Consider the following 25,105-nt stretch of genomic DNA (forward strand, 5'->3'; position numbering starts at 1 on the left):
ACATCACCATCTATGATACCTGGATTTCAAAAGACATTTGCTGAAGGCCACACACCAGGTAAGGGCTCACATGGAGTTGGGGGTGATAGATTAACATGGATAGAGGATTGGTCAAGGGACAGGAAGTGACGAGTAGGGATAAAAAGGGCATTTTCAAGTTGGCAGGCTATGACTAGTGGAGTGCCACAAGGATCAGTGGTGGGGTCTAAGGTACTTACAATCTATATTAATTACTTTCTGTCTCTTCATCTAAGTCATTTATCTATGTTTGTTGATGATACAAGGCCAGGTGCAAATGCAAACTTAGAAGGACACAAAGAGGTTGTAAAAAAATGTAGATGGGTTAAGTGAGTGAGCAACAAGGTGGCAGATGAATGATAATGTGGGAAATGAGAGGTTATTCACTTTGGTTATGAGAACAGAAAAACAGAATTTTTTTAAAAGGCGTGAAACTTGTAAATATTAATGTTCAAAGGGACTTGGGTGTACTTAAATTTTGCCAGGAATGTATAGCTAGTTCCTTTACCAAAGTTTACACGATTTTGCCAAACTCTCCTCCCCATTTCTTATAAAATTGCCTTTGTTTACAAGGCTAAGTTCTGCATTAACCTGGTTGTTGATATTCCCTGGAATTGAGAATGTTCTTAAATTAGGGATTTGTTGAGCTAAGTACAGAGAAAATGTTTCCTCTAGTGGAGGAATTCAGAACAAGGGAGCATAAAGCTAGGTCAGATGGAGTGAAATCAAAGCACTTTTTCATACAAATGGAGTAAAAATCTGGAATACTTCTGTGTATGTTGTGTCAATTAAAGTATCTAGACTTGAGATATCAGGAATGATCTAATTTATTATAGACCAAGCTCGAGCAGTCAATAGCTAACTCCTATGTTCCACTGCATGAGGAGCTATCCTATCCTCACTCGACATCCACATATGTTCCAGCAAAATCAGGGGCTGAATTTTGCCCTCGTCTGGCAGCCACAGCAGGTGGACCCAGGAGTGGTTGCAAAACCGACTGCTGCCCATCATCGGGCCTCGACTGCGATGTCACGCTGGAAGGCCAATGAACGGGCAGCCAGCGTGAATTGCACACTGCAACGCGGTGTGCTGCCGGGGTGGGGGGGGCGGGAGGACGACGAGTGCGGAAGTTTGCGCACAAATGCGGATGCGCACACTGAAAGCTCCCTGAAGGCACAGAGCTGCCTCAGGGAGCTGAAAATTTATAACAGTACAAATAAAGATTTAAAAAATAAGGTGAACATGTCCCCTCATGTGGACCCTATCACATGAGCAGGGACATGTTATAAACAAGATTTAAACATTTTTATTTTATTTTTAATTAATATTGGAAACCTCATCTTGCCCATGGATGAAGTTTCTTCAAAAATCCAAAGGCTGCTTTGCTTATTTGCCCGCTCGCCAACCAAACGGTTGGACAGGCAGTGAAAAATCCGATTTAATTAAGGGCCTTAATAGGCCTCTTTCTTGTAGACAGGTGCACTACCTCCTCTTGCATGCGCCCACCGTGCGAAATATCGCGAGTGCGCACGATGGCGTTGGGCCCAATGTCATCGTGCACTATTTTACTCTCGTTCGTGCTGGGCACGGAACCGCCCGAGAGAAAACTTCTGCTCCAGGAGCTGACTTTACTCCCTTGTAGTCGAAGGGCATTTGGCACCAATCAAATAATCCAAAGATTAAAAATCCATGTTTAGTTTTACATCGTGCTGTGCATTTATCCACAAAGTCAGTACAGAAGAAATCACTTGCAAAGAAACTGGCTTAATATTGCAACCATTACTGACCAAAGTAGTGATAATGACAAGATATAATTTGGCTCAGATTATTCAATCCAGCAAATTAAAAACACTAATGGCATATTACTGGAAGCTGGGGTTTCAGTACCTGCAAGAGTTGAGGGTAATCACGCAAGTGGTCTTGCAGATTTTTAAATGAGTTGTCAAAATAGCAAAAAGAAAAAAGTTGATGTTGATGATTTGCAGAATGTCCAAAATTGCAATTGGTCCTGAAGAGCAACAAAGTAGCTCTTTTCTGCTGTGCTAAACTTAATATCAATGCCAGGAGAAAAATACAGGAGTTGCACAGGTTAGGTATAGCACAAATTTCTTCAGGGATAATGTCTTGATAGATTTTCCATTTGGGACATCAAGCTATTTATATAGAGAGAAAATTAAGAACATGTTAGAAACTGTGTCTACCATTTACCCCATAAGTACCTAATATAAAATAAATATTTCACAGTAAATGGTCTGCCATTCAGGGCTACATTTCTAACACAGAATATTTTGCTACTTACTTACCCCTCTCCCTCCCATGTTTTAACCCTACATCAGAGCATTGCTTTATGAGTGAAATCCTAATTTCTTGGGAAGAAAATTCTCAAAAGTCCAAGTGATTGGTGAAATAAAGTTGAGAAGCATTGAAAGCAACTGAAAAAGTGAATAAATTAAAATAAGTTCATTATTGATGGAATTTACTCCCCTTACGGTCTTAGCATTTGAACCAAAAATGATTTTTTTTAAATGCAGATAAGCATTAGATGGTGTTAATGTGAAGCTAGATAAACTGTAATATCTCATGATGTCACATATAACTCTTAACTACTGGTGAATATAAAAAATGTGAATAAATTGTACTGGCTACCAAATTAATTTTCCATAGTTTAATGTATACTCAAATAGCTCACGATTTAGCAAGAAATGTTTAACATCTGTGTGCAAGGGAGACATTTCCAGGAGCAAAAATCTTAAACAACTTCACACTTCCAAACAAAACAACTCCTTTTGAAAGCTGCAATACTGGATTTATTATTCACCGATTGTGAAAAACTTGTAACTCACATCACACAAGAAATACTGCATTACAATTTCAAAGGTTCTTCTTTAAGCAAGTTATTGTATGTTTTGGATAGTATTTGTTGGAAATTGGACAAAGGCTAACCAAATTTAAACTGACTTTGATTCCGTTACAACTTTTCATTATCTAAACTGAATGTCGTGTAACAGCGGTAAATGGAATAGCATTGCAACATAATGGAGTGGGGATTCCCCTCTCCCCACTTTTTAAAAAAAAGAGTAAGTGGGGAGGGAGGAGCACCACATTTGGCGCTTTGGGCTACACAATGTGCTGCTGCCTGCTGAGTGAGAAAAGCAGTTTAATCTGATGGATCTTGACTTTAGAACCTACCAATATATTGTTTACAGTAATGCTATGCAGTATATCAGCATTTTTAACAGGTGAAAAGAGAATAGAATATAATGAAACCAGGATGCCTAATACTGAATTGGTTTAATAATAAAGCTAAATTTCATTGTATTTTAAGTACATGTATTGTCCATTTGTAAACATTTACTTCACCAATAAAACCAAAAAAAAAACCTTTCCAGGAGCCAGAATATGGTATGTGTTTCTATTGCTACTAAGCAATGTAACTAGTGAATACCAATCATAATTTGGTTTCTCTAGACTTTTGCTTGTTCTACAGTACATGTCACTGCATATCATGGGTCACTTTTATTAAAAGCATCGTTACTACAGTTGGCAGCAATTTACATCTTATCTTACATGATAGCAGTTTTCATTTTTTTTTAAAAAAAACATCACAACAAAGAAAACATACATTTACAAAGTCATGTTTGTAAACTTCAATGCTAGTAGAACTGAGGTAATGCTGTTTAGCTTTGTGGCTAAAGTAACAAAGTCCTTTCTTTAGAGAAATGTACCTGAATTTTGTTTATAACAGTGCATTACAAGAAAAAAAATCATGAGACAATGCAAATCAACTGTAGTTTAAGTCAGAAATTGTGGTCACCCTTTAGGCGTTTTATTGTCCAGATTTTTTTTTAAAAAACATTCAACAGCTGCCAAGTTATTGCTGTGCCTCTGGGGTGAGACCTTCACACTATCGTGGGGATTGTCAGTGTGGACTCTATTTACAGTCAAATCTATAGGCATGATATGTTCTACAATGACTTTTGTCCATCTGTGCTCTTCACAGCAATGTTAAATATACATCTTCATTATTCCTTTATAAGCAGAAACTGCTTCGGTCACTAACAATCACATGCCATGATTGAAGTTTGCTGCGCATCACAAATTACCATTGAAAAACGAAAAGCAGAGCATTTGTTTTAACTTCATTGCTTAAATTCTGACACAATTTTGAACTTGATATCGCTTCTAGGATAATAAATAATGCACTGCATAATACTTATGACCAAGACATCTTTGACATCTGCATAACATGACTTGGAACTTTGCTACACTATGTTACAGAGATAGCTTAAAAAACTATGTGTGGACAGTTAATGAATATGTAAACAGTAGGACTACGACTTGAAGAGTTTTAAAACACTTAAGTAACTGGAAATGTAATTAGTCCTCATCATTATCTTCTCCCTCAACTGAGTCCAACCCTGTCACCTGTGCCAATTCATCTTCCACAAGGGAAGAATCTGCTGGTTTACTAGGGCTTCCCGTAGGATCACTGTCATCTGAATTGGCTTCTCCTTCTATAAAACTGTTGTCCTCCGTTTTTCCATCTGTCTTGTCCTCCTTGTCACCACTTGAGCTTATTGTGCTCTGTAGTCCAGCTAGTGTAGTATGAGGAAAACCAGACAAGGTCATTCCCAGCCCAGGAGGAAGAAACATAGATGGGTAGAATAATCCAGGAGCCATAGTGGAAAGCAAGAATGGGTTGAAAGCAAGAGGGTTGTTGGATAGTCCAGTGGTTGCAGGAGCTGTGAAAGAACTTGAACTTGCATTGTTAGAATCAACTGTAGATTCAGCATTGTTTATTTCCTTATCTTCATTTTCTTTATCATTTTCTTTGTCATTTTCTGTTTTACATGAAATGCCACTTTCTGTTTCGCTTGGACCCGATGTTGCTGAGGAAGTACTAGCTGTAGCAGTCAAGGGGTTGCTTAACAAGCTTCCAAGTCCAAACATATTGGGCAGCCCTGCCATGCCTGGAAGCATCAGTGGTAGTAAAGAAGCAGGGTTTTTTGTATCTCCTGTAGCAGCTGTAGCAAGGCCTGATGGGAAGCCCATCAATCCAGCTAACTGAAGACTTTGCAGGTTTTGTAAATTCTGCAGGCTCGCTAGATCCATTCCAGAAAAGAGACTGTTCATCAGTAGTGGGTTTATTCCTGAGGCTGAAGCAGCAGCCGCAGCCGCAGCAGCTTTGGCAATCTCACTTTTAGGCCTTCTCCCTCTTCTACTTGCGCCCTCCTCTCTAACAACAGGTCCAGTGAGAACACGGTCAAACATGGATTCTGGTAGAAAACCCTGAAAAAAGATCATCGGTGTCATTGTCATGAATCCTAAAATGCACTAAACACTCCCAAGACAAAACACTAGGGGCAACCAAGGAATGTCCCCCTTTCCAATATAATTTAATATATACCAGGTTCAACAAACACCATTAATAACAAGTGACAAAAACTAAAATGCATAAGTATTATAATAACTCCTGAAAAAAAGTCTCTACCAGAATTTATGAATCACATTGCAGACTTTGCAATTCAAAATTATATTATTTTCACAAAACTCAACTTGACATTGTTTTGCAAAATTGAGATTAGCATCTTAAAGTGAGTTTTAGCAAATCAACTGTGCTGTGCTACAATTTAGTAGTGTGCTACGAAAAGTAAAGTGCAGTCACCTGATATAATCATAACTAATCCAGAATACAGAAAATAATTAATTTTTGCTGAATGAATACTGAAACAAAACTCCATTCCTAAAGTCAAAAGACAATACATTTTACAGTTTGAGTGTATGCATTCATTTTGTTTTGCTAAGACTAACTCATGACAAGAATAGCCACACTTACAGACTGCTTGACAACATCTGCCCAATCAGGTGCAACAGCAAACTCAGGATTTTCTTCAAGCCATCTAGGCAGATCTTTCATTGGCGGGGCCATGGCACCACCCATCTAACAAATTTGGGAAAACATAATATTAATGCCTCTGATAGTGTATAATTTCGGTTTCCGGCTTATTACCCAAAGCTTGAATATGCATTCTTTATATATCTTCCTTTGTTGAAAAATATTTCGCCTCAAGGAGTCAAAGAAAGTGTAAACTATTGTAAAAAAATATCATTACATATTTCCAGTGGCAACTGGTTAAATTTTGAATACAATTTGCCATGTTCTAAAACTAGTGTTCACCACTACACAGATTATAAAGAAATGAGATGATTGATTATAGAAAAAATAATGATAGGGAGAAATATGCACAATAATTTCCAACAGCTCCACCATGTGGATTATCATAATGCAACAATTAATACTCCGACAAAAGTTGTTATAGAAACTATTTAAAATGCCTGATCAGCATCTTTAGAGTTTCAATTTCAAAGACATTTTCATCAGTGTTTTTCATACACAAGGCAATTTACAAAAATTCACTTGTACAACCCCAACAAAATAAAGATCATGCTGTTCGATAAGTTTCAGACTAGTGATGTTAAAGGTGTATAAATGACCAACATGGCATTTTTTAGACAAAGTTAATCAGCTAGTCAGCTATACAGTTAAGCTAATTAGATCTAAAACTAGAATATTAAAAAAACTGCAGTGAAATATCCTCAGAAATGCAAACTGGGAACAAACTACTTTCCATTATAAATATTACAAAATGTCCATAAGGTCATTCCACAAGAAAATCCCATGGTAGGTTTGGCTTTTAAATGTAACTTTATTTACAAGATGATTAAACTTACTAGCTTCAATTTATTTTACATTTACATCTGCTAAAATAATTGACAAATCAAATAACCAAAAATTAGGAATACCTCGCCAACTTGGCTCAGTTAGTAGGGAGTCAAAAGGCTATCCATTTTAGCTCTACTTCAGAATTTGAGCAGTGAAGTACTGGGAGTATGTTGCATTCTCAGAAGTGCATCCAAGTGGATGTAAAAGATCTGATGACACTATTCAAAGAAGAGTAGAGTTCTCCTGATATCCAGCCAACATTTCTTACTCAACAAAAAAATTTAGTAACTGTCCATCCATCCCATGGGTGTTTGTGGGATCCTGCTATGCACGCAGTGTCTGTCATATTTATCAGAATCATAGACTGGTTACAGTACAGAAGGAAGCCATTCAGTCTATTGTGTCTGTGCCAACTTTCTGTAAGAGCAACTCACCTAGGCCCATTCCCCTCACTTTTCCCAGTAAGCCTGAAATGTTTTTCTCTTCACACACTTCAAAAGTAATTCGTTGGATGCAAAGTATTTTGGGAAGTTTAGCAATAAAACTTATCTCCCACTATACATATAGCTGGCTTAAAACCGATATTAGCAAATCAGCTTTTGTACTGTTCTGATAGGTGTGCTAATTATCTTGAAACTTCAATGCGGTGTAAAAGGGGAGCCAATTTTAGTGCTGACACAAAGGATAAATTGGCTAAAGCGACTTGAGTTCTTGCCAGATTACCAGTTCTCTCCCTTTACGTAGCCATACCTTTTTCCCATTTCTTTTATTAACAACAGGCACTCTTTCATCTCCTGTCAAAGTGTTCACATCCAGTTTGTTAGGATTTCTACAGCGATGCCTTTTCTGTTTAGGTTTTTGAAATGGGGTCAACAGCACCTCTCCACTCTTCTGTAAAATGGAAAAAAGGCAAAAATTCACCAGCATCATTTTGGTAATACACATTTAAACAAAGCATTCATAGCTCTGTGAATATATATTTATATGGCTGGAATTCCTAGCAACGTACAAAGAGGTTTCAGTCAATTCGATTCACTCCACGGGATATCAAGAAACGGCTGAAGGCACTGAGCACTGCAAAAGCCACGGGCCCGACAACATTCTGGCAATAGTACTGAAGGCTTGTGCTCCGGAACTTGCTGTGCCCCAGCCAAGCTGCAACGCTGGCAGCTACCCGGCAATGTGGAAAATTGCCCACGTCCTGTACACAAAAAGCAGGACAAATCCAACCCGGCCGATTACCACCCCATCAATCTGCACTCATTCATCAATAAAGTGATGCAAAGGGTCAACATTGCTATCAAGCGGCACTTGCTTTGCAATAACCTGCTCACCGATGCTCAGTTTGTGTTCCGCCAGGGCCACTCAGCTCCTGACCTCATTACAGCCTTTGTTCAAACATGGACAAAAGAGCTGAACTCCAGAGGTGAGGCGAGAGTGACTACCCTTGATATCAAGCCAGCATTTGACCAAGTGTGGCATCAAGGCACCCTAGTAAAACTGGCATCAATGGGAATCGGAGAAAACTCTCTGCTGGTTGGAATCATATCTAGCACAAAGGAAGATGGTTGTGGTGGTTGGAGGTCAATCATCTCAGTTCCAGGACATCACTGCAGGAGTTCCTCAGGATACTGTCCTAGGCCCAACCATCTTCAGCTGTTTCATCAATCACCTTCCAACCATCATACGGTCAGAAGTGGGGATGTTTGCTGATAACTGCACAATGTTCAGCACCATTCATGACTCCGCAGATACTGAAGCAGTCCATGTCCAAATGCAGCAAGTCCTGGACAATATCCAGACTTGGGCTAACAAGTGGCAAGCAACATTCACACAACACAAGTGCCAGATAATGGCCATCCCCAACAAGAGAGAATCTAACCATTGTCCTTTGACATTCAATGGCATTACTATTGCTGAATCCCCCACTATCAACAACCTTGGGGTTACCATTAACCAGAAACTGAACTGGACTAGCCATATAAATACTATGCCTGCAAGAGTAGGTCAGAGGCTAGGTATCCTGTGGTGAATAACTCACCTCCTGATTCCCCAAAGCCTGTCCACCATCTACGAGGCACAAGTCAGGAGTGTGATGGAATACTCTCCACTTACCTGAATGGATGCAGCTCCATCACTCAAGAAGCTTGACACCATCCAGGACAAAGTAGCCCACTTGATTGGCACTCCATCCACAAACATTCACTCCCTCCACCACTGATGCACAGTGGCAGCAGTGTGTACCATTTATAAGATGCACTGCAGGAACTCACCAAGCCTCCTTAGACAGCACCTTCCAAACCCACAACCACTACCATCTGGAAGGGCAAGGGCAGCAGATAGATAGGGATGCCACCACCTGAAAGTTTCCCTGCAAGTCACTCACCATCCCGACTTGGAAATATATCGCCCTTCCCTTCACTGTGGCTGGGTCAAAATCCTGGAACTCCCTCCCAAACAGCACTGTGGGTGTACCTACATCACATGGACTACAGTGGTTCAAGGAGGCAGCTCAACACCACCTTCTATTCCCTTAGTTGAAGGGTCAATCACGAGGGGACATAAAGTTCAAGGTGAGGGGCAGGAGGTTTAGGGGGGATGTGAGGAAAAACCTTTTTACCCAGAGGGTGGTGACGGTCTGGAATGTGCTGCCTGGGAGGGTGGTGGAGGCAGGTTGCCTCACATCCTTTAAAAAGTACCTGGATGAGCGCTTGGCACGTCATAACAGCCAAGTGCTGGTAAATGGGGTTAGGTAGGTAGGTCAGGTGTTTCTCACATGTCGGTACAGACTCGATGGGCCGTAAGGACCTCTTCTGCACTGAGAGATTCTGTGATTCTCAAAGGCAATTAGGGATGGGCAATAAATGCTGGCATAGCCATAAATGAGTTAAAAAAAGTTTTCTATTTCATATGCTTAACTGATGAGAAAGGCATAATCAATATATTTCAGTTGAAGCCCACTTCTGCTGAAGCATTGTATATAAAACAGAATTGGCCATTGCATAAAAAGATAAACTTCAGTTGCTCTGGGAAGGGAAAAAAAAAATCATGCTTTTGCACTTTGTTCCAAATGAATTATTTCCATAAGTCTGTATGGTACACAAACTGTACGGCCAATGTTCCAACTACAATATTCACGATTCTCTGCTGTGCGGTCCTATGTTTTTGATTTCATGTCTGCTCTAAATCCCAGCCCTGATGCTTGTTTAGTTGAGATAAAGCGCAATGGATTAAATGGAAGAAGAGTGTGAGAAAGTGTAGAGTTTTGGACAAGAATTTGTGCTACATAATAGAGGCTCAAAGTGATCTCCAAAATACAGAAATGGAGGAGCTGTGTGGGGATAGGGAAAGAATACAATTGTATTTATTCTTTCATGAGATGTGAGCGTCACTGGCTAGGCCAGCATTTATTGCTCATCCCTAATTGCCCTTGAGGTGGTGTGGTGGTGAGGCGCCTTCTTGAACCGCTGCAGTCCATATGGTGCAGGAACCCCACTGTGCTGTAAGGAAGTGAGTTCCAGGATTTTGACTCGGCAGCAGTGAAGAAATGGTGATAAAATTCCAAGTCAGGATGGTATGTGGCTTGGAGGGGAATATGCACATGGTGATGTTACAATGCAGCTGGTGCCCTTGTCTGTCTAGGTGGTTGAGGTCGTGGGTTTGGAAGGTGCTGTTGAAGGACCCTGGGTGAGTTGTTGCAGTGCATCTTGTAGATGGTGCACACTACTGCCCCTATGTAACAGCAGTGGAGGGAGTGAATGTTTAAGGTGGTGGATGGGGTGCCAATTAAATTGGCTGCTTTGTCCTGGACGATGTTGAACTTCTTGGGTGTTGTTGGAGCTGCACTCATCCAAGCAATTGAAGAGTATTCCATCACATTCCTGACTTTTGCCATGTAGATGGTGGACAGGATTTGGGGAGCCAGGAGGCAAATTATGCAAGAGGAGAATTCCCAGCCTTTGACCTACTTTTGTAGCCACAGCATTTATATGGCTGGTCCAGTTCAGCTTCTGGTCAATGGTAACCCTCAGGATGTTGATAGTGGAGGATTCAGCGATGGTAATGCCACTGACAATCAAGCGGAGATGGTTAGGTTCTTTCTTGTTGGAGATGGTCATTGCCTGGCACTTCTGTGGCATGAATGTTACTTTCCACTCATCAGCCCAAGCCTAAATGTTGTTCAGGTCTTGCTACATATGGATATGGGCTTCAGACTGCTTCTGAGGAATTACGAATGGTGCTGAAAGCTGAGCAATCAGCAGCAAATATGCCCACTTCTGAACTTATAATAGAGGGAAGGTCACTTCAATGGAACTGAAGATGATAGGGCCGAGGACACTGCCCTGAAGAACTCCTGCAGTGATGTCCTGCAACTGAGATGATTAACCTCCAACAGCCACAACTCCAACCAGTGGAGAGTCCCCCCCCCCACACCCGCCAATTCCCATTGACTGCAGTTTTGCTAGGGCCCCTTGATGCCATACTTGGTCAAATGCTGCCTTGATGTCAAAAGTAGTCACTCTCACCTCACCTCTTTTATCCATGTTTGGTCCAAGGCTGTAATGAGGTCAGGAACTGAGTGGCCCTGGCAGAACCCAAACTGAGCAATGAGCAGGTTATTGCGAGTATGGGCTGCCTGATAGCACTTTCGATGACCCCTTCCATTACTTTGCTGATGATCAAGTGTGGACTGATGGGGCGGTAATTGGCTGAGTTGGATTTTCCTTGCTTTTTGTAGACAGTCACAGAATCTTTACAGTGCAGGAGGCCATTCAGCCCATCGAGCCTGCACTGGCTCTCTGAAAGAGCATTCTAACTAGTTCCATTCCCCTGCCTTATCCCCGTAACCTTGCACATTCTTTCGTACATAAAGTGCAAATGTCATCGGCTGCACAAATGTTGCCATCAAGGCTCCCACGGACCAGCTTTCATCAACAGCAAGGGCTTCCATTCCATCAATGTACAACTGCTCTGTGACCATCACAAGCATATCCTTCAGGTGTGTGCATGGTTATCGGGAAGCAGCCACAACACTACACATAGGCAGTCTCAGGTACCAGAGCTGTTCCAGCCCCCATGCACCTTCAGGGATAGATTCTTGGGGGAAAAAGCTACTTATTGAAGAAATAGCTACTCATGCCTGTGAGGAACCCCCACACTGCAGCAGAGAATACAAAACATGATACAAGTCCACCCGAGTGATGATCAGGCAGGCAATAGGGAAGCTTAAGATGAGATTCAGGTACCTAGATCAATCCGGTGAGCTCTTTAGTATGCCCCGGTGAAGATCTCGCAGATCGAGAGGACGTACTTGGGTAATTTTCCACATTGCTGGGTGGGTGCCACTGCTGTAGCTGTACTGGAACAGCTTGGCTAGGGGTGAAGCTAGTTCTGGAGCACAAGTCTTCAGTACTATTGCTGGAACGTTGTCAGGGTCTATAGTCATTGCAGTATCCAGTGCTTTCAGATATTTCTATATCGCATGGAGTAAATTGAATTGGCACTTCCAGCTGAAGATGGTTGCAAATGCTTCAGCTTGTCTTTTGCACTGTGCTGGGCTCCTCCATAATTGAGGATCAGGATATTTGTGGAGTCTCTTTCTCCAGTTAGTTGTTTAATTGTCCACCACCATTCACGACTGGATGTGGCAGGGCTGCAGAGCTTTGATCTGATCCATTTGTGGGATTGCTTAGCTCTACCACATACTGCTTCTGCTGTTTGGAATGCAAGTAGTCCTGTGATGTAACTTCACCAGGTTGTCACATTTTTAGATATGCCTGGTGCTACTCCTGCACTCTTCATTGAACCAGGGTTGATCCACTGGCTTTGTGGCAACCTCTGCTGTAACAATTTTGTGATTCTGTGAATAGTAGAGTGGGAAATATGCCGGGCCACGAGGTTACAGATTGTGGTTGTATACAATTCTGCTGCTGTTGAGGGCCCAGTTTTGAGTGACTAAATCTGTTTGAAAACTATCCCATTTAGCATGGTGGTGTTGCCACACAGCATAAGGGAGGTCATCATCAATGTGAAAATGGAACTTTGTCTCCACAGGGATTACATGATGGTCATTCCGATTAAAATTATCATGGGCAGATGTATCTGTGTCAGGTAGATTGGTGAGGTCAAGTAGGTTATTCCTTCTTGTAGGTTTCCTCATCACCTGATGCAGACCCAGTCTAGCAGCTATGTCCTTAAAGACTCAGCCGGCTTGGTTAGTAGTGGTGCTACCAACCCCCTCTTGGTGATAGATTTGAAGTCCCCCACCCAGAGTACATTTTGTGCCTTTTCCACCCTCAGTACTTCTTCCAATTGGTGTTCAACATGGAAGAGCTGAGCGGTGGGATGGTAGGTGGTAACCAGTAGGAGGTTCCCTTCCCTACGTCTGACTTGATGCCATGAGACATCTTGGGATTTAGAGTCAATACTGAGGACTCCCAGGGCAGCTCCTGCCCGACTGTTTAGCACTGTGCCAACACCTCTGCTGGATCAGTCCAGCTGGTGGGACAGGATGTATCCAGCAATGGCGATGGTGGTGTCTGGGACGTTGACTTTTAAGTTATGATTCGGTGAAGTATGACTATGTCAGGCTATTTCTTGATTAGTCTGTGAGACAACTCTCCCAATTTTGGCACAAGCATCCTTATACTAGTAAGGAGGGCTCTGCAGGGTCGTCAGGTTTGGGCGTGCCACTGCTGTTTCCGGTGCCTAGGTCGATGCCAGGTGGTCCGCCTGGTTTCATTCCTTTTTAATGGCTTGCTAGGCCATTTCAAAAGGCATTTAAGAGTCAACCACATTGCTGTGGAGTTACATATATGCAAGAGCAGGTAAGGGCAGCAGATTTACTTCCCTAAAGGACATTAGTTGAACCAGACGGGTTTTATGACAATTAGCAATGGTTTCATAGTCACCGTACTGAGATTAGCTTTTAATTCCAGATTTATTCATCGAATTTAAATTCTACCAGCTGCCATGGTGGGATTTGAACCAGAGTATTAGCCTGGCCCTCTGGGTTACTAGAAATTACCACTAAGCCTCCATCTTCCCTAACTTCAAAAGCCAACTTCAAAGCAGGACTGAAGAAACTGGAGAGTATGATCTTATGAATTGAATTTTTTTATCCCAATGCACAATCTCCAGATATATAATTGGAGAGTATGGTGAATTTTGCTAAATGGCCATTTTAGCGGCTAGATGAATCTCAAGGATCTGAATGGAAAATAGCTTCCATTTAATGAGTTGAAGCTATCAACATTAATTGGCTGTATTAGCTAATTATTACTTGCCATATATACAAATGGCTTCTGTGTTATAGATTAAACAAAATCTTAGCATTAAACTAAACTGCCCAGGAAATTACAGCTCCAATGAATGAAAATTGTGGCAAATTTGAAAACTTAGCATAATTTCATTTGAATGCTTCAGTGTTTGCATCCATGCCATTGGTAGCATTGGTAAAGATCAGCTTCGTGAATTATCACAACATGTCTAGTATTGAGATCAGTGGAATTCTTAATTACACATTTGATGCACAACTGGTAACAAAGAACAACACATTTTATATTTCATTCTTGTAAAAGACCTTAGTCAGGCTTCATATGGAATACTGTGTCCAGTTTTGGTCTCCACACATGGTGAGTGATATGGAGGCTTTGGAAAGAGGACCACCTCTAGGCGAATTCCCAGCGTAAAGCATCTTAGTTCAAGATAAACTAAAAGAATTGGGACTACACACTTTAGAAGCGCAGACTTACAGATTATTTTATAAGCCTCAGTCAGAGTATGAAGGGAATAAATTGTGTTCTAGCTGACAATTTATTCTAATTAAATAGATTGAGAACTAGGTGTCACAATTTTAAGCTGTATCTGGCTAGATCTAAGTTAGATCTCAGGGGATGGCTCTTTTCCCAGAGAACAGTGGACCTCTAGAACAGACTGCTATGGTGGCCCTCTTCCATAAGGTAGTGAGTTTCCCACCTACACGTTAGTTAGGATTAGACTTTATGGTTAAACCACAGGTCTCCAAATCAGATCCGAGAAGTCAGCAAAGTGATTAGATTTCTAATTACAGCTGATCATACTGTGTTTTGAGAGCAGATTGTCCCAAACTCTGCATTCTATACTCTTTTTTTTCCCCCTATAATTGATAACTTCCTGGCATGTTGTTTGTTTCACTGTAATAAATATTTTCTGGAAGTATAGCATAGCTTTCCTATGAGTAGTTCACACATCTTTTGAAAGTTAGGATAGGAGTTCCCAGGGGTGTTTTAATGCCTACATGGGGGGTTCCCATGAAGAAAAGCTCGAAAAGGACTGATGTTGTCTGAAACCTACAAATCAAATATTGGAAGGAACGTTAAAAAAAGTGATTTGCATGAGGTTCTGAGCTTTCTTCAAATTAATGGGAATAGGCAATTACTGCATGGATATTTATTTACACAATGTTTGGAATGTTATTCTGAGATTAAAGTTAATTTATTTCCGTTTAATTTTATTCCCCTTCAAAAGTTCAATTCCACTGACAATAGCAGCCACAAAAAATGAAATTCAAAAAATACTAAAAACTGGAAAACCTCATTATAATCTGTAAGCTTGGGAAGTTTTGTCATTTAGTACAAAAAATGCCAGTGCAATGTAGCTGTAAATTTTTATGGTAAACAGATACTGTTCTTTGAACATTGTATCATGTAAATATCTGTATTGCTACACTTACTGGTACATAACTAGGCATGTCTACAGTATAAGCTGGATGAACTTTCAGCCATTCCACCAAATCTTTATTTTTGGGGGCTTCTTCTCCCACCAGTCTGGTCCCATCTTCTAAATTAATAACAGGGATGTGTGCCTCAGGGTCCAACTGACCAGGGGATGGAATGTTCCTTGGTTGTGATGCTGACTGTGTGCTCTCCTCAAAAGCTTTGGTCACTTCTGCATCATCCTGCAATTCAAAATGCATCATTACTAATTATGCAAACAGATAATTACAGATAATTGCCTACACCATCAGGGGACTTTATATGTGAAAACCCAGGTAGGCATTTAAGCAAACAAAATACTTTCATTCTTATGTTTCCGTGTACAAATTTTCCATCTTTACAGGGGAAGTCAAAGGTATTGTTATTTTATGACTTCTGTACTGTACATGTCAGTGAGCTTTATCCACTCAGCTTTATTCTAGACAAAACCTAAATTATTTTTAACAAGAGTTAATAGCATTCAGGGCTATGAGCCAAGTGCTGGAAAATAGGATAATAGATAGGTGCTTGATGGCCGGTATGGACACGATGGGCCAAAGGACCTGCTTCTGTGCTGTAAAACTCTTATGACTATGACTCTAAGAGTCTTGAATGTTTCTCAGTACAACAGAGATTCCTAGTTTCATTATGCCAGTTCTATGAATGCAGTTACATAGTCATTTCTGTATCTATGCAAAGTGATTTGGGAAGAAGGGGTTAGCCAAAACAAACGGCAATGTTGCTCAGGAGATTACTGAGCACACCAAGGGTATGAAGTGCAAACCCTCCTTCTAGAAGTCCATCTAACGCTAGCCTAAGTTAGCAAAAATGGAAATGGTAGCTTACTGAACTCATAATTGAGATGAAGGCTGATAATCAAAAGAATGTCAATTCAAATCCTATCATGACAGTTTGAAAATTTGAATTGTTCAAAAAAAGAGATCTGGAACTAAAAAGTGAAGACCAATAAGTGACCGTGAAACTGCTGAACTGCCACTGATTTGCTAATGTTCATTAGGGAAGGAAATCTGCTGTCTTTACGTGGTCTGGGCTATATGCAATCCAGCCCTACAACAATGTGGTTGATGCTTAGCTGCCCTTTAAGTCACCTAGCAAGCCACTGAATTGTGAAGGCCTGCCAGTAATTTCTCAGGGCAACTAAGGATGGGCAAAAAAATGCCAGTCTTTCTAGCAACACCCACATCCCAAAAATTAATTTAAAAGACACATAATACATTACAAGTCCTGCTGTTATCCCAGTGTTTGGCTAACACTGTTCAAATGGGAAAGTTGCACTGACATTTTGCTAAGTTCAACAAAATATTTGTTGAGTGTTTTAACACCAGATGATGCCACTATACCTCCTCAGCTTACCAGGTCTGCTTCAATTTTGGTTGGTTTGATTGCCGTGCATTGAGGTCACCATGTGTGTCCCAACAGGCATCCCACTATTGAATGTTCAGCGATTGAAGCTTCCAACATGGGTTGACCATTGGTTATGGAAGGACGAACACATATTGATCCGGGGGACAGGCATGCACATTGACATTGTCTCCACTTGAACTAACTAAATGTCCTTGTTCCTCCTCTCAGCATCACCGGAGCAGGGCCGGGAGGAGGAGGCAGAAGGGCCACCTCTGACACCTGAGGGCCCTGAACAAATGGAATTACCAGCGTCGCACCATTTCTGCCAGGCAGGCACCAGCGCAGACACGAGCATCGTGGTGGGAATTAGATCGTCCGCTAGTGTCCCGGGGCACAGTGGTGAGGACACTTCACACTCGCTTGAGGTGCAGGCGGAGACAGAGAGTGCCCGTGGCGCCAGTACTCAGAGGACCGCTGGGGACAAGGCATATGCTTGGTCATGGCTGATGATGTGCTTCTCGGAGTCGTCCGTGAGGCAGCAGACGCTGGAAGTCCAGCAGGATATGCAGGAGGATCTGGCGGAGATACATGAGGCAACGCGTGGCATGGTCCCTGTGTTGGAGGAGTCCACGCGGAGCATCACTGAAGCAACAAGCCTCATGGCTGAGCGCCATGCTTCCTCCATGGAGAGAATGGCGACTCTCATGGAGAGGCTCCTGCAGGAGAACAATCAGGGCCTCCTGGAGTTGCACTTGGACCTGCAAGCTCTCACAGCAGCATTGACCTCAGCTGGTCAGTGCCAGTGTGGGCGATGGATTGGCCACCAAGTATCCCAGCTTGGTGCCCATCCATCAATGGTGACCTCACGTCGGCGCAGGAGCTGCCTGTCGTCTCTGCGGGCTCCTCGTAGGGCACTCTGGATGAAGGTAGCAGCTCCTCTGCCTGTGACTGTGGGATCCGACGAGGCTGCAGCGACTGGGGAGATGCCAGCCGTGGAACTGGCCGCTCCCTCCCAGGACGGGCCATCAAAGGCTCCACAGGCCAAAAGACACCCACCAAGATCATCGAGGCCAACAGGACAGCACACTGAGCAGGCTGTCTCAGATACCGGGGGGCCACCTAAACATAGCACCCAGAAACGTAAGCTTAAGGCAGCACAGGTTCTCGCTGGTGGTTTTATGTTGCCCGCTATTAATCGATGACAAGTTGGTGTGATGCGTAACACCTTTGCATTCACTTTATTTTCTGCTTCATTTTGTTAATTCATTAAATTTTGATGTGAGCATGGCTCAGGGTGATCCCTTACTTCTGCAGGTGGACAGGAACCCACAATGTTATGGGCGACTTGTTTGTCACTGAGCTTTATTGACAAGGCACATAGTTAATGTTCCTAACCAGGCAGATGTTGCTCTCAGATATTGAGCATGGAGCCTGCAGCCCTGGCTTGTGTTGGAGGTCCGTTGTGGTGGGCTAGCTGAAGGTTCGTTGGATTAAAGCCTCCCGGGTATCTCTGCCTCCCTGGAGGATGCCCGGGTCAGCATCTACCCCCTCAGCATTATCCTGTGCATGCTCATCCTCAGACTCACCACTGGACTCATCGTGTGCAGCTGGAGCATCTGCATCTATATCTTCTTCGTCCACTGCTTTCCCCTCTTTCCAGCACCAAATTGTGGAAAGTTGCAGCATGCAACCATTATCAGTGACACATGATCTGGGCAGGGGGGGGCATTGGAGTGTGCCCCCTGAACGGTCCAGACATTGGAAGCGCATCTTGAGAAGGCCAATGGTTCTCTCTACCACAGTCCTTGTGGAGGCATGGCTCCTATTGTACTGCTGCTTGGTCTCTGTTCTTGGATGGCAGAGGGGCGTCATGAGCCACCTTTTGAGGGGATAGCCCTGGTCACCCAGCAGCCATCCATCCAGCCAGGCTGGAGCACTGAAGAGCCTTGGCGCCTGGCAGTGCCTGAGGATGTAGGCGTCGTGGGAGCTGCCTGGGAACCTTGCACAGACTTGCAGAATCCGCATCCTGTGATCACACAGTATCTGCACTTTCAAGGAATGGAATCCCTTCCTGTTGAAGGCACGGGGCTCACCCGCTGGCGCCTTGATGGCCACCTGTGTGCAGTCGATTGCACCCTGGACACAGGGGAAGCCAGCAATCGCTGCGAAACCTCTGGTCCGCTCTGTCTGGCTGGCCTTGTCCCAGCGGTAGTGGATGAAAGTCAATGCATGCCTGAACAGAGCATCTGTCACCTATTTGACAAAGTGTGGACAGCTGACTGGGAGACTCTGCAAAGATCACCCACCGACCCCTGGAAAGAGCTGGAGGCATAGAAGTTGAGGGCAGCCATGACCTTCAATGCCAATGGCATGGGGTGCTCACCTGCACAACTGGCGCAGGTCTCAGGGCCTATCATCTGACAAATGGAAGTTACTATCTCCCTTGAGAGACGGAGCCTCCTTTGGCACTGCACCTCAGACATATTGAGGTAGCTGCTTCGCAGCATGTAAACCCTGGCAGCAGATTGGTGGTGTCTTCTGTGGCCCCTTCCGCCTTGGACTTCCTGTTGGCCCTGCGCCTCTCCTCCCAAAGGTGGCTCCCCTGGAGGCTGAATGTGGACTCCTGGCCTCCTCTCCCTTCTGGCCCTCCCTTCCTCCTCAGAGGTGGTGTCTCCAGTGGAGAGCACAATTCCCATTCGCAGGCTAAGTGAAGGCTTCCTGAAACCAGCAAGGCCCCAGAACTGATGTTTACTCCAGAGTCCTGACCTGAAGCCTGTTACTCTTGTCCAAGCAGCTGTGAAGAGTTTTGAAGTATTCCTGCTCTCACAGCCAAGCATCAGTAACTTTAAGCATCAAATGTCTGACAAATAACACTCACGACCCCACTCACCCCTCTTCTCTGATCCCACTCGCGGATGAGGTTTATAAAAATGTGGCCTACCCACCTGCTTGTTGCACCCGTGCGACGACCTGATGATCGCATGTGCCCTGAAAAATTGGTGTCAATTACTGCCTCAAGGGCTTTAAGTGGCCCGTTAATTAATGATGGGCACACATTGGAGATCATTGCACACCCACCCACCGAAACGATGGCGCAGGGATACTTGCCCAATGTCACTGCATGCTATTTTGCACCCTCGCACGCCGACGTGAACATTCTGGCCAGAGAGTTGATCTGCAGATACTTCTTGGGTGGAAACATTAAGTTTATTTACAATATACTCAGCAGCAACTACACGGGTGTTTTTAACTCCAACTCTATCTCTACACTGACTGCTGAGGTAGCCCACGCTACTCTCCTAACAAATATTATTCTTAAAGGTGCATTACACACTAAAGAAAACCATAATTACTACATTCCAACCCACTTTAACTCAGTTATACATATTATATTTACAAGTATACATTTTCAAGACAACATATATTTACACTGGGTAAGGAATTTACAAGTTCAGTCTTTCAGGTGGTTTCCTGGTGTGAAATGTCACACCTCCACAACTTCAGATTCTTTGTCAGGATCCTCCTTTTCTGGAGTTGTCTGAACATCAGGTGCTTTGGTGGGCACTTGCAGTTCTGTATTCACCATTCTTACAGGAACATCAGACATGTCAGTCCTGGGTTCAGTATCCTCAACAGGATAGGTCATGGTCAATGGTGGAACCAAATCTTGGTGATTTGCCTCTCTCTTAAATGGTCCACATGTTTACGGATGATCCGGCCTTCCATCTCCACATGGTAAGGTAGAGTCCAGTCACCACACTTATTTCACCCGGTAACCACTTTGGTCCTTCCCCAAAGTTCTTCGCGTATACTGACTCTCCTACAGTAAATTTCTTCTCGCGACTAGGCCAGTCATGTCTAGTTTTCAGGCTCCCCTGACTCCTTTCCACCTTCTCCTCTAAATTCAGCATTATTAAGCTCAATCTCATCCTGAGATGACGTTTCAACAATAACTCCGCAGGTGTGGCACCTGTTGTTGTGTGAGGGGTAGCGTGTAATGAAAAAGAATGTGTGCTAGCTTGGTTGCCAAGGAATTACCAGTTAGCCTTTTCATGCCTGCCTTCAATGTTTGAATTGCCCTTTCGGCCAGTCCATTTGAGGAAGGGTGGTAAGGTGCAGTTTTCACAAGTGATACCGCTGAGAGACGAGTGATACCGCTGAGGCTGATAAACCATTGAAACTCAGCATTCGTAAATGCCATGCCATTATCGGAAACGACTGCTGCCTGTAGTTTGTGAATAGCAAAACTCTGACAGTTTCTCATATGTAGCGGCTGACATTGGTGACTTCACCTCATATACGTCCAACCATTTTAAATGAGCATCAACAATGAGCTGAAACATTGTTCCCAGGAAAGGTCCAACGAGATCAATGTGCAACCTTATCCAAGGTCTACCTGGCTACTCCCATGGGTGTAACAGAGCTGTCACTGGCAACTTTTCTTGTAAAGGCAAATGGCTGAGGACTTCGGCGTTTACGATTTGATTGCCAGACTTATGTACGAAAGTGTATTTGTGTGCTGCCAGAATTAAAGCCCATCATTGCATTCTTGCTGAGGCTATGGGTGGTATAGCTTTGTCCTCACTAAACAATCCTAGCAATGGTTTATGGTTTGAAACAATTGTAAAATGGCGACCGTGTATGTACTGGCGAAATTTCTTGACATCAAAGGTGATGGACAGGCCTTTTTTTTTTGTCTGCGAGCATCCCTTTTCTGCTGTGGTGACCTTTCCATGGCCTTTCAGTGCCATCGTCCATCCGATGAGAGAGCACTGCTCCCGCTCCGTAGGGGCATGCATCGCATGTCAGCACCAATTCTTTCGTCTGGTCATAATGCACTAATAGATTGAACGAGTGCAACAATTGTTTCATCTTTATCAAAGCATCTTTCTGGGGCACCTCCCAAGACCAACATTGGTTCTTTTTTGAGTGGAGAATGCAGGGGGGCCAGCACTGTGGACAAATTGGGTAAGAACCGCCCGGAATAATTGATCATTCCTAAGAATGATTTGAGCTCGGAAGTGTTCTTCGGCGTAGGCGCCTCTCTTATGGCTCTTACTTTCTCCTCAACTAGGTGGAGGCCCTGTGAATCTACCCAGTGACCCAAATAGATTACCTTCCTCACTTGGACCGTGCACTTTTTTTAAAAAAACGCACTCTAGCTTGTAAGAAACGTTTTAAGACTTCTAAGTTTGCCAAATGCTCTTTTTCAGTGAATCCTGTCACCAATACATCATCTAAATAGACTACAACCTGTGGCAGTAAGCTTTCCATTGCTCTCTGAAAGATGGCACAAGCAAAGGAGACACCGAAAGGCAATCGTGTATATTGGTACAACTCTTTGTGGGTATTAATTATGACAAATTCCCAGGAGGCATTATCCAACTCTAGTTGTTGAAAAGCATGACTCATGTCAAGCTTTGTGTACATTGTCCCTCCTGCCAGCTTGGCATGCAGGTCTTTGATTTTTGAAATGGGGTGGTCAGTTTGTAGTCTCCACAAATTTGGACGCTTTGGTTGGGCTTAAGGACGAGGACGATGGGTGCCTCCCATTCTGAGAACTGAATAGGTTGTATAACACCCAGTTTCTCTAGTCTGTTCAGTTCAATGTTTCTACTTGCAGGGCATATGGCACTGGTCTCGACCATCATGAAGCGAGGGGTTGCTTCCGGATCTTGGCATGAATCTTGGCTTGCAGGCCCTGGATTTTCACAAGTTCGTCCTTGAAAACGGTGGGGTACTTTCTAAGTAGCTCTGGTAGCCCACTTGCTCTCAACTGGAAAATTTCAGCCCATTCTAACTTAATTTCCTTTAACCAATTTCGCTCCAGAAGACTCGGCCCTTCATCTGCTACCACCATCAAGGGTAGCTTTGCCAATTGGCTTCCATAATGGGCAGCTGCTCTGCTTATGCCTTATACAGGTGAAGACATTCGAATAAATGCTTTTAGCTTGGCGGCTGTTTCTTCTAAAGTTAATTAATGTTCACCATTATTCAAATATCTGAAGGTATGTTCCTCAATTACTGCAGTGGAGGCTCCTGTGTCCACTTCCATTCTAACAGGCTTGCCATTTACTTTCACCGTGACAAATATTGGTTCTGTCTTTCCGACTTTCAGATTAAATAACGAGTAAATGTCTGAATTTGTTGTTTCACGTTATTTTACATTGTAGATTTCATTGGGTTGCTTCTTTTGTTTACAAGCCTGCTTGAATCTTTCATTACATTGCATCGTATGTGACAATAGTAGCATTTGATTTTTTTACACTGCCAATTGCTAAAAGACTGATTATTTTCACCTCTATTAAAATTTTTCAATTTTGCTGCTAAGTTATTTTTCTTTATTCTTCAGCTAGCAGGGGCTATTTCCCGCTTCTTGGCAGAATCTTGCTTTTTCACGCCTGCTTTGGCTGAGGTTTCCCGCGCGATGCGGAGAAAGCAACATTTTGCGCACCCTGTATTGCTTTTGAATCTCTTACTGCACTTTCCATGGCCAGCGCTATCTCTAGCACCTTCTTGAAATCCAGGTTCACTTTGGACAATAATCTTTTCTGAATAGTGTCCTTTTTCACACTAAACAATCTCTGAGCATGTCGTTCAGAGCTGTACCGCACTCACAATGTTCCATTAACTGCTTCAATTTTCCCATACAGCATGCAATTGTCTCACTTGGGGCTCTATTTTGCAAATTAAACCTGAACCTCTGCATTGTGACTGAGGGCTTGGGTTGAAAGTGACCCTTCATGAGGTCCACTAATTCATCGAAATTCTTTGAATCTGGGCACTGGGTGCCATCAAACTTTGAATCAAACCAGACGTTTTGCTTCCACAAGTACTCAAGAGGATTGCTCACCTCTTCTCTTCCCCCGTAATCTCGTTCGCTTGAAAAAATAATGTGAGGCATTCTACATATTGAGACCGTCAGATTCGTCAGTGGCTGGTTCAAAAGGATCAACTCTCTCAAATTGTGCCATTTTGAGAGGGGATAACTTCTTCAATTCTAACGGAGCTTGCTACTTACAATCACTGGGTGCGGTACACTGCCGACTTCTTTTTAACTTAATTTTTTCTGTTCAATCCTGTTTTATCCTTGTTGCCAGTTTGTTGTAGCGTGGCTGAGTTGAACTATTAGTTATAGAGTTGATCTGCAGACACTTCTTGGGTAGAAACATTAAGTTTATTTACAATATACTCAGCAGCAACCATGCATGTTTTCAACTCCAACTCTATCTCTACACTGACTGCTGAGGTAGCCTGCACTACTCTCCTATTGGTTACTACAGATCATGTGAGCTTTCCTAACAAGTATTATTCTTAAAGGTGCATCACGCACTAAATAAAACCATCACTACTACAGAAGGTTTCTGCAGTTCAACATAAGTTCTCAAGAATTAATCATAGACTCCTCATGCGTGGAGTTCTAAAGAGATTTTATGCCAATCGTAAGCTTAGAGCTAAATGGTTTAGGTTTTTAATATTGTAGCATTGAGTGTGCAGAGTTTAACTTTGGTCAAAGCACCTCTGAATCAATTCCGACTATGATACCAATGCTGACATCCAACTGGATACACTGCAGTCAGCAGTCTCTCACAGTTATAAAAGTAAATCCCTGCTTGGAATAGTTATTATTTCCATCTCCAAGAATATAGAGAACTTTGCCATCATAATGCTTTCATTACCAAGACGGGTAGTGATGATATTGCTGGAAGTTTATGACTTGTCTAACATCCATGGTATTGATTGGTCCAGTGAGCCTTAACGTTAGCTGCCTGTTGCTTAATGCATTTTCTGAGGATAATCATGCCACAGAATGTCCAAGGGCCTTAAAGAAATTCAGGCAACTGCCTCACAATATGCTTTCCTTTGTGCAAGACAGACCCATTTATTAAACGATTTAATACTCTTTAACAGACTTCTAAGCATAAAGAAAACACGGAAATTATGGAAATTTCCTTAAAATGGAAATTTTAATGGCACATTAAAATGGCACATTCTGAGTAAATGTCAAAGCGCTCAACTTGGTATTGGACGTATGGAGTAAAATTGGACTTTTATTCTCCTGTTTTATATCTCATGTACTCAGTCTTTCTGATGCACCCTGAAGTCAAAATAGGTGAGAACATATACTGTATAACTGAGTGGTGAGAACCACGGTGTACATGGCACAAACTCTTTAAGGACAGTACACTCTTGCTAACTGGGAGTAGTCAAGCTCCAGTATAAACATCTACATATAATCGAAGATTGCATTTCTATGCAGAAC

The 25,105-nt window shown here is 42.8% G+C and overlaps 1 protein-coding gene across 1 annotated transcript in view; it reads right to left on the reverse strand.

Moving 5' to 3' along the window:
* Positions 1–3,290: 3,290 nt before the first annotated feature.
* Positions 3,291–25,105, reverse strand: part of chd7 (chromodomain helicase DNA binding protein 7) — a 277,990-nt gene continuing 256,175 nt past the window's right edge. The window contains exons 35-38 of the mRNA XM_078540439.1: positions 15,456–15,680; positions 7,493–7,633; positions 5,855–5,959; positions 3,291–5,307 (exon numbers count right to left, since the gene is read on the reverse strand). Of these exons, the coding sequence (XP_078396565.1) occupies positions 4,396–5,307; positions 5,855–5,959; positions 7,493–7,633; positions 15,456–15,680 (1,383 nt within the window). The 3' untranslated portion in view covers positions 3,291–4,395. The remainder of the gene's footprint in view (positions 5,308–5,854; positions 5,960–7,492; positions 7,634–15,455; positions 15,681–25,105) is intronic.

Source organism: Cetorhinus maximus, chromosome 4 (genome assembly GCF_964194155.1).
Source record: "Cetorhinus maximus chromosome 4, sCetMax3.hap1.1, whole genome shotgun sequence".
Classification (NCBI taxonomy): Eukaryota; Metazoa; Chordata; class Chondrichthyes; order Lamniformes; family Cetorhinidae; genus Cetorhinus; species Cetorhinus maximus.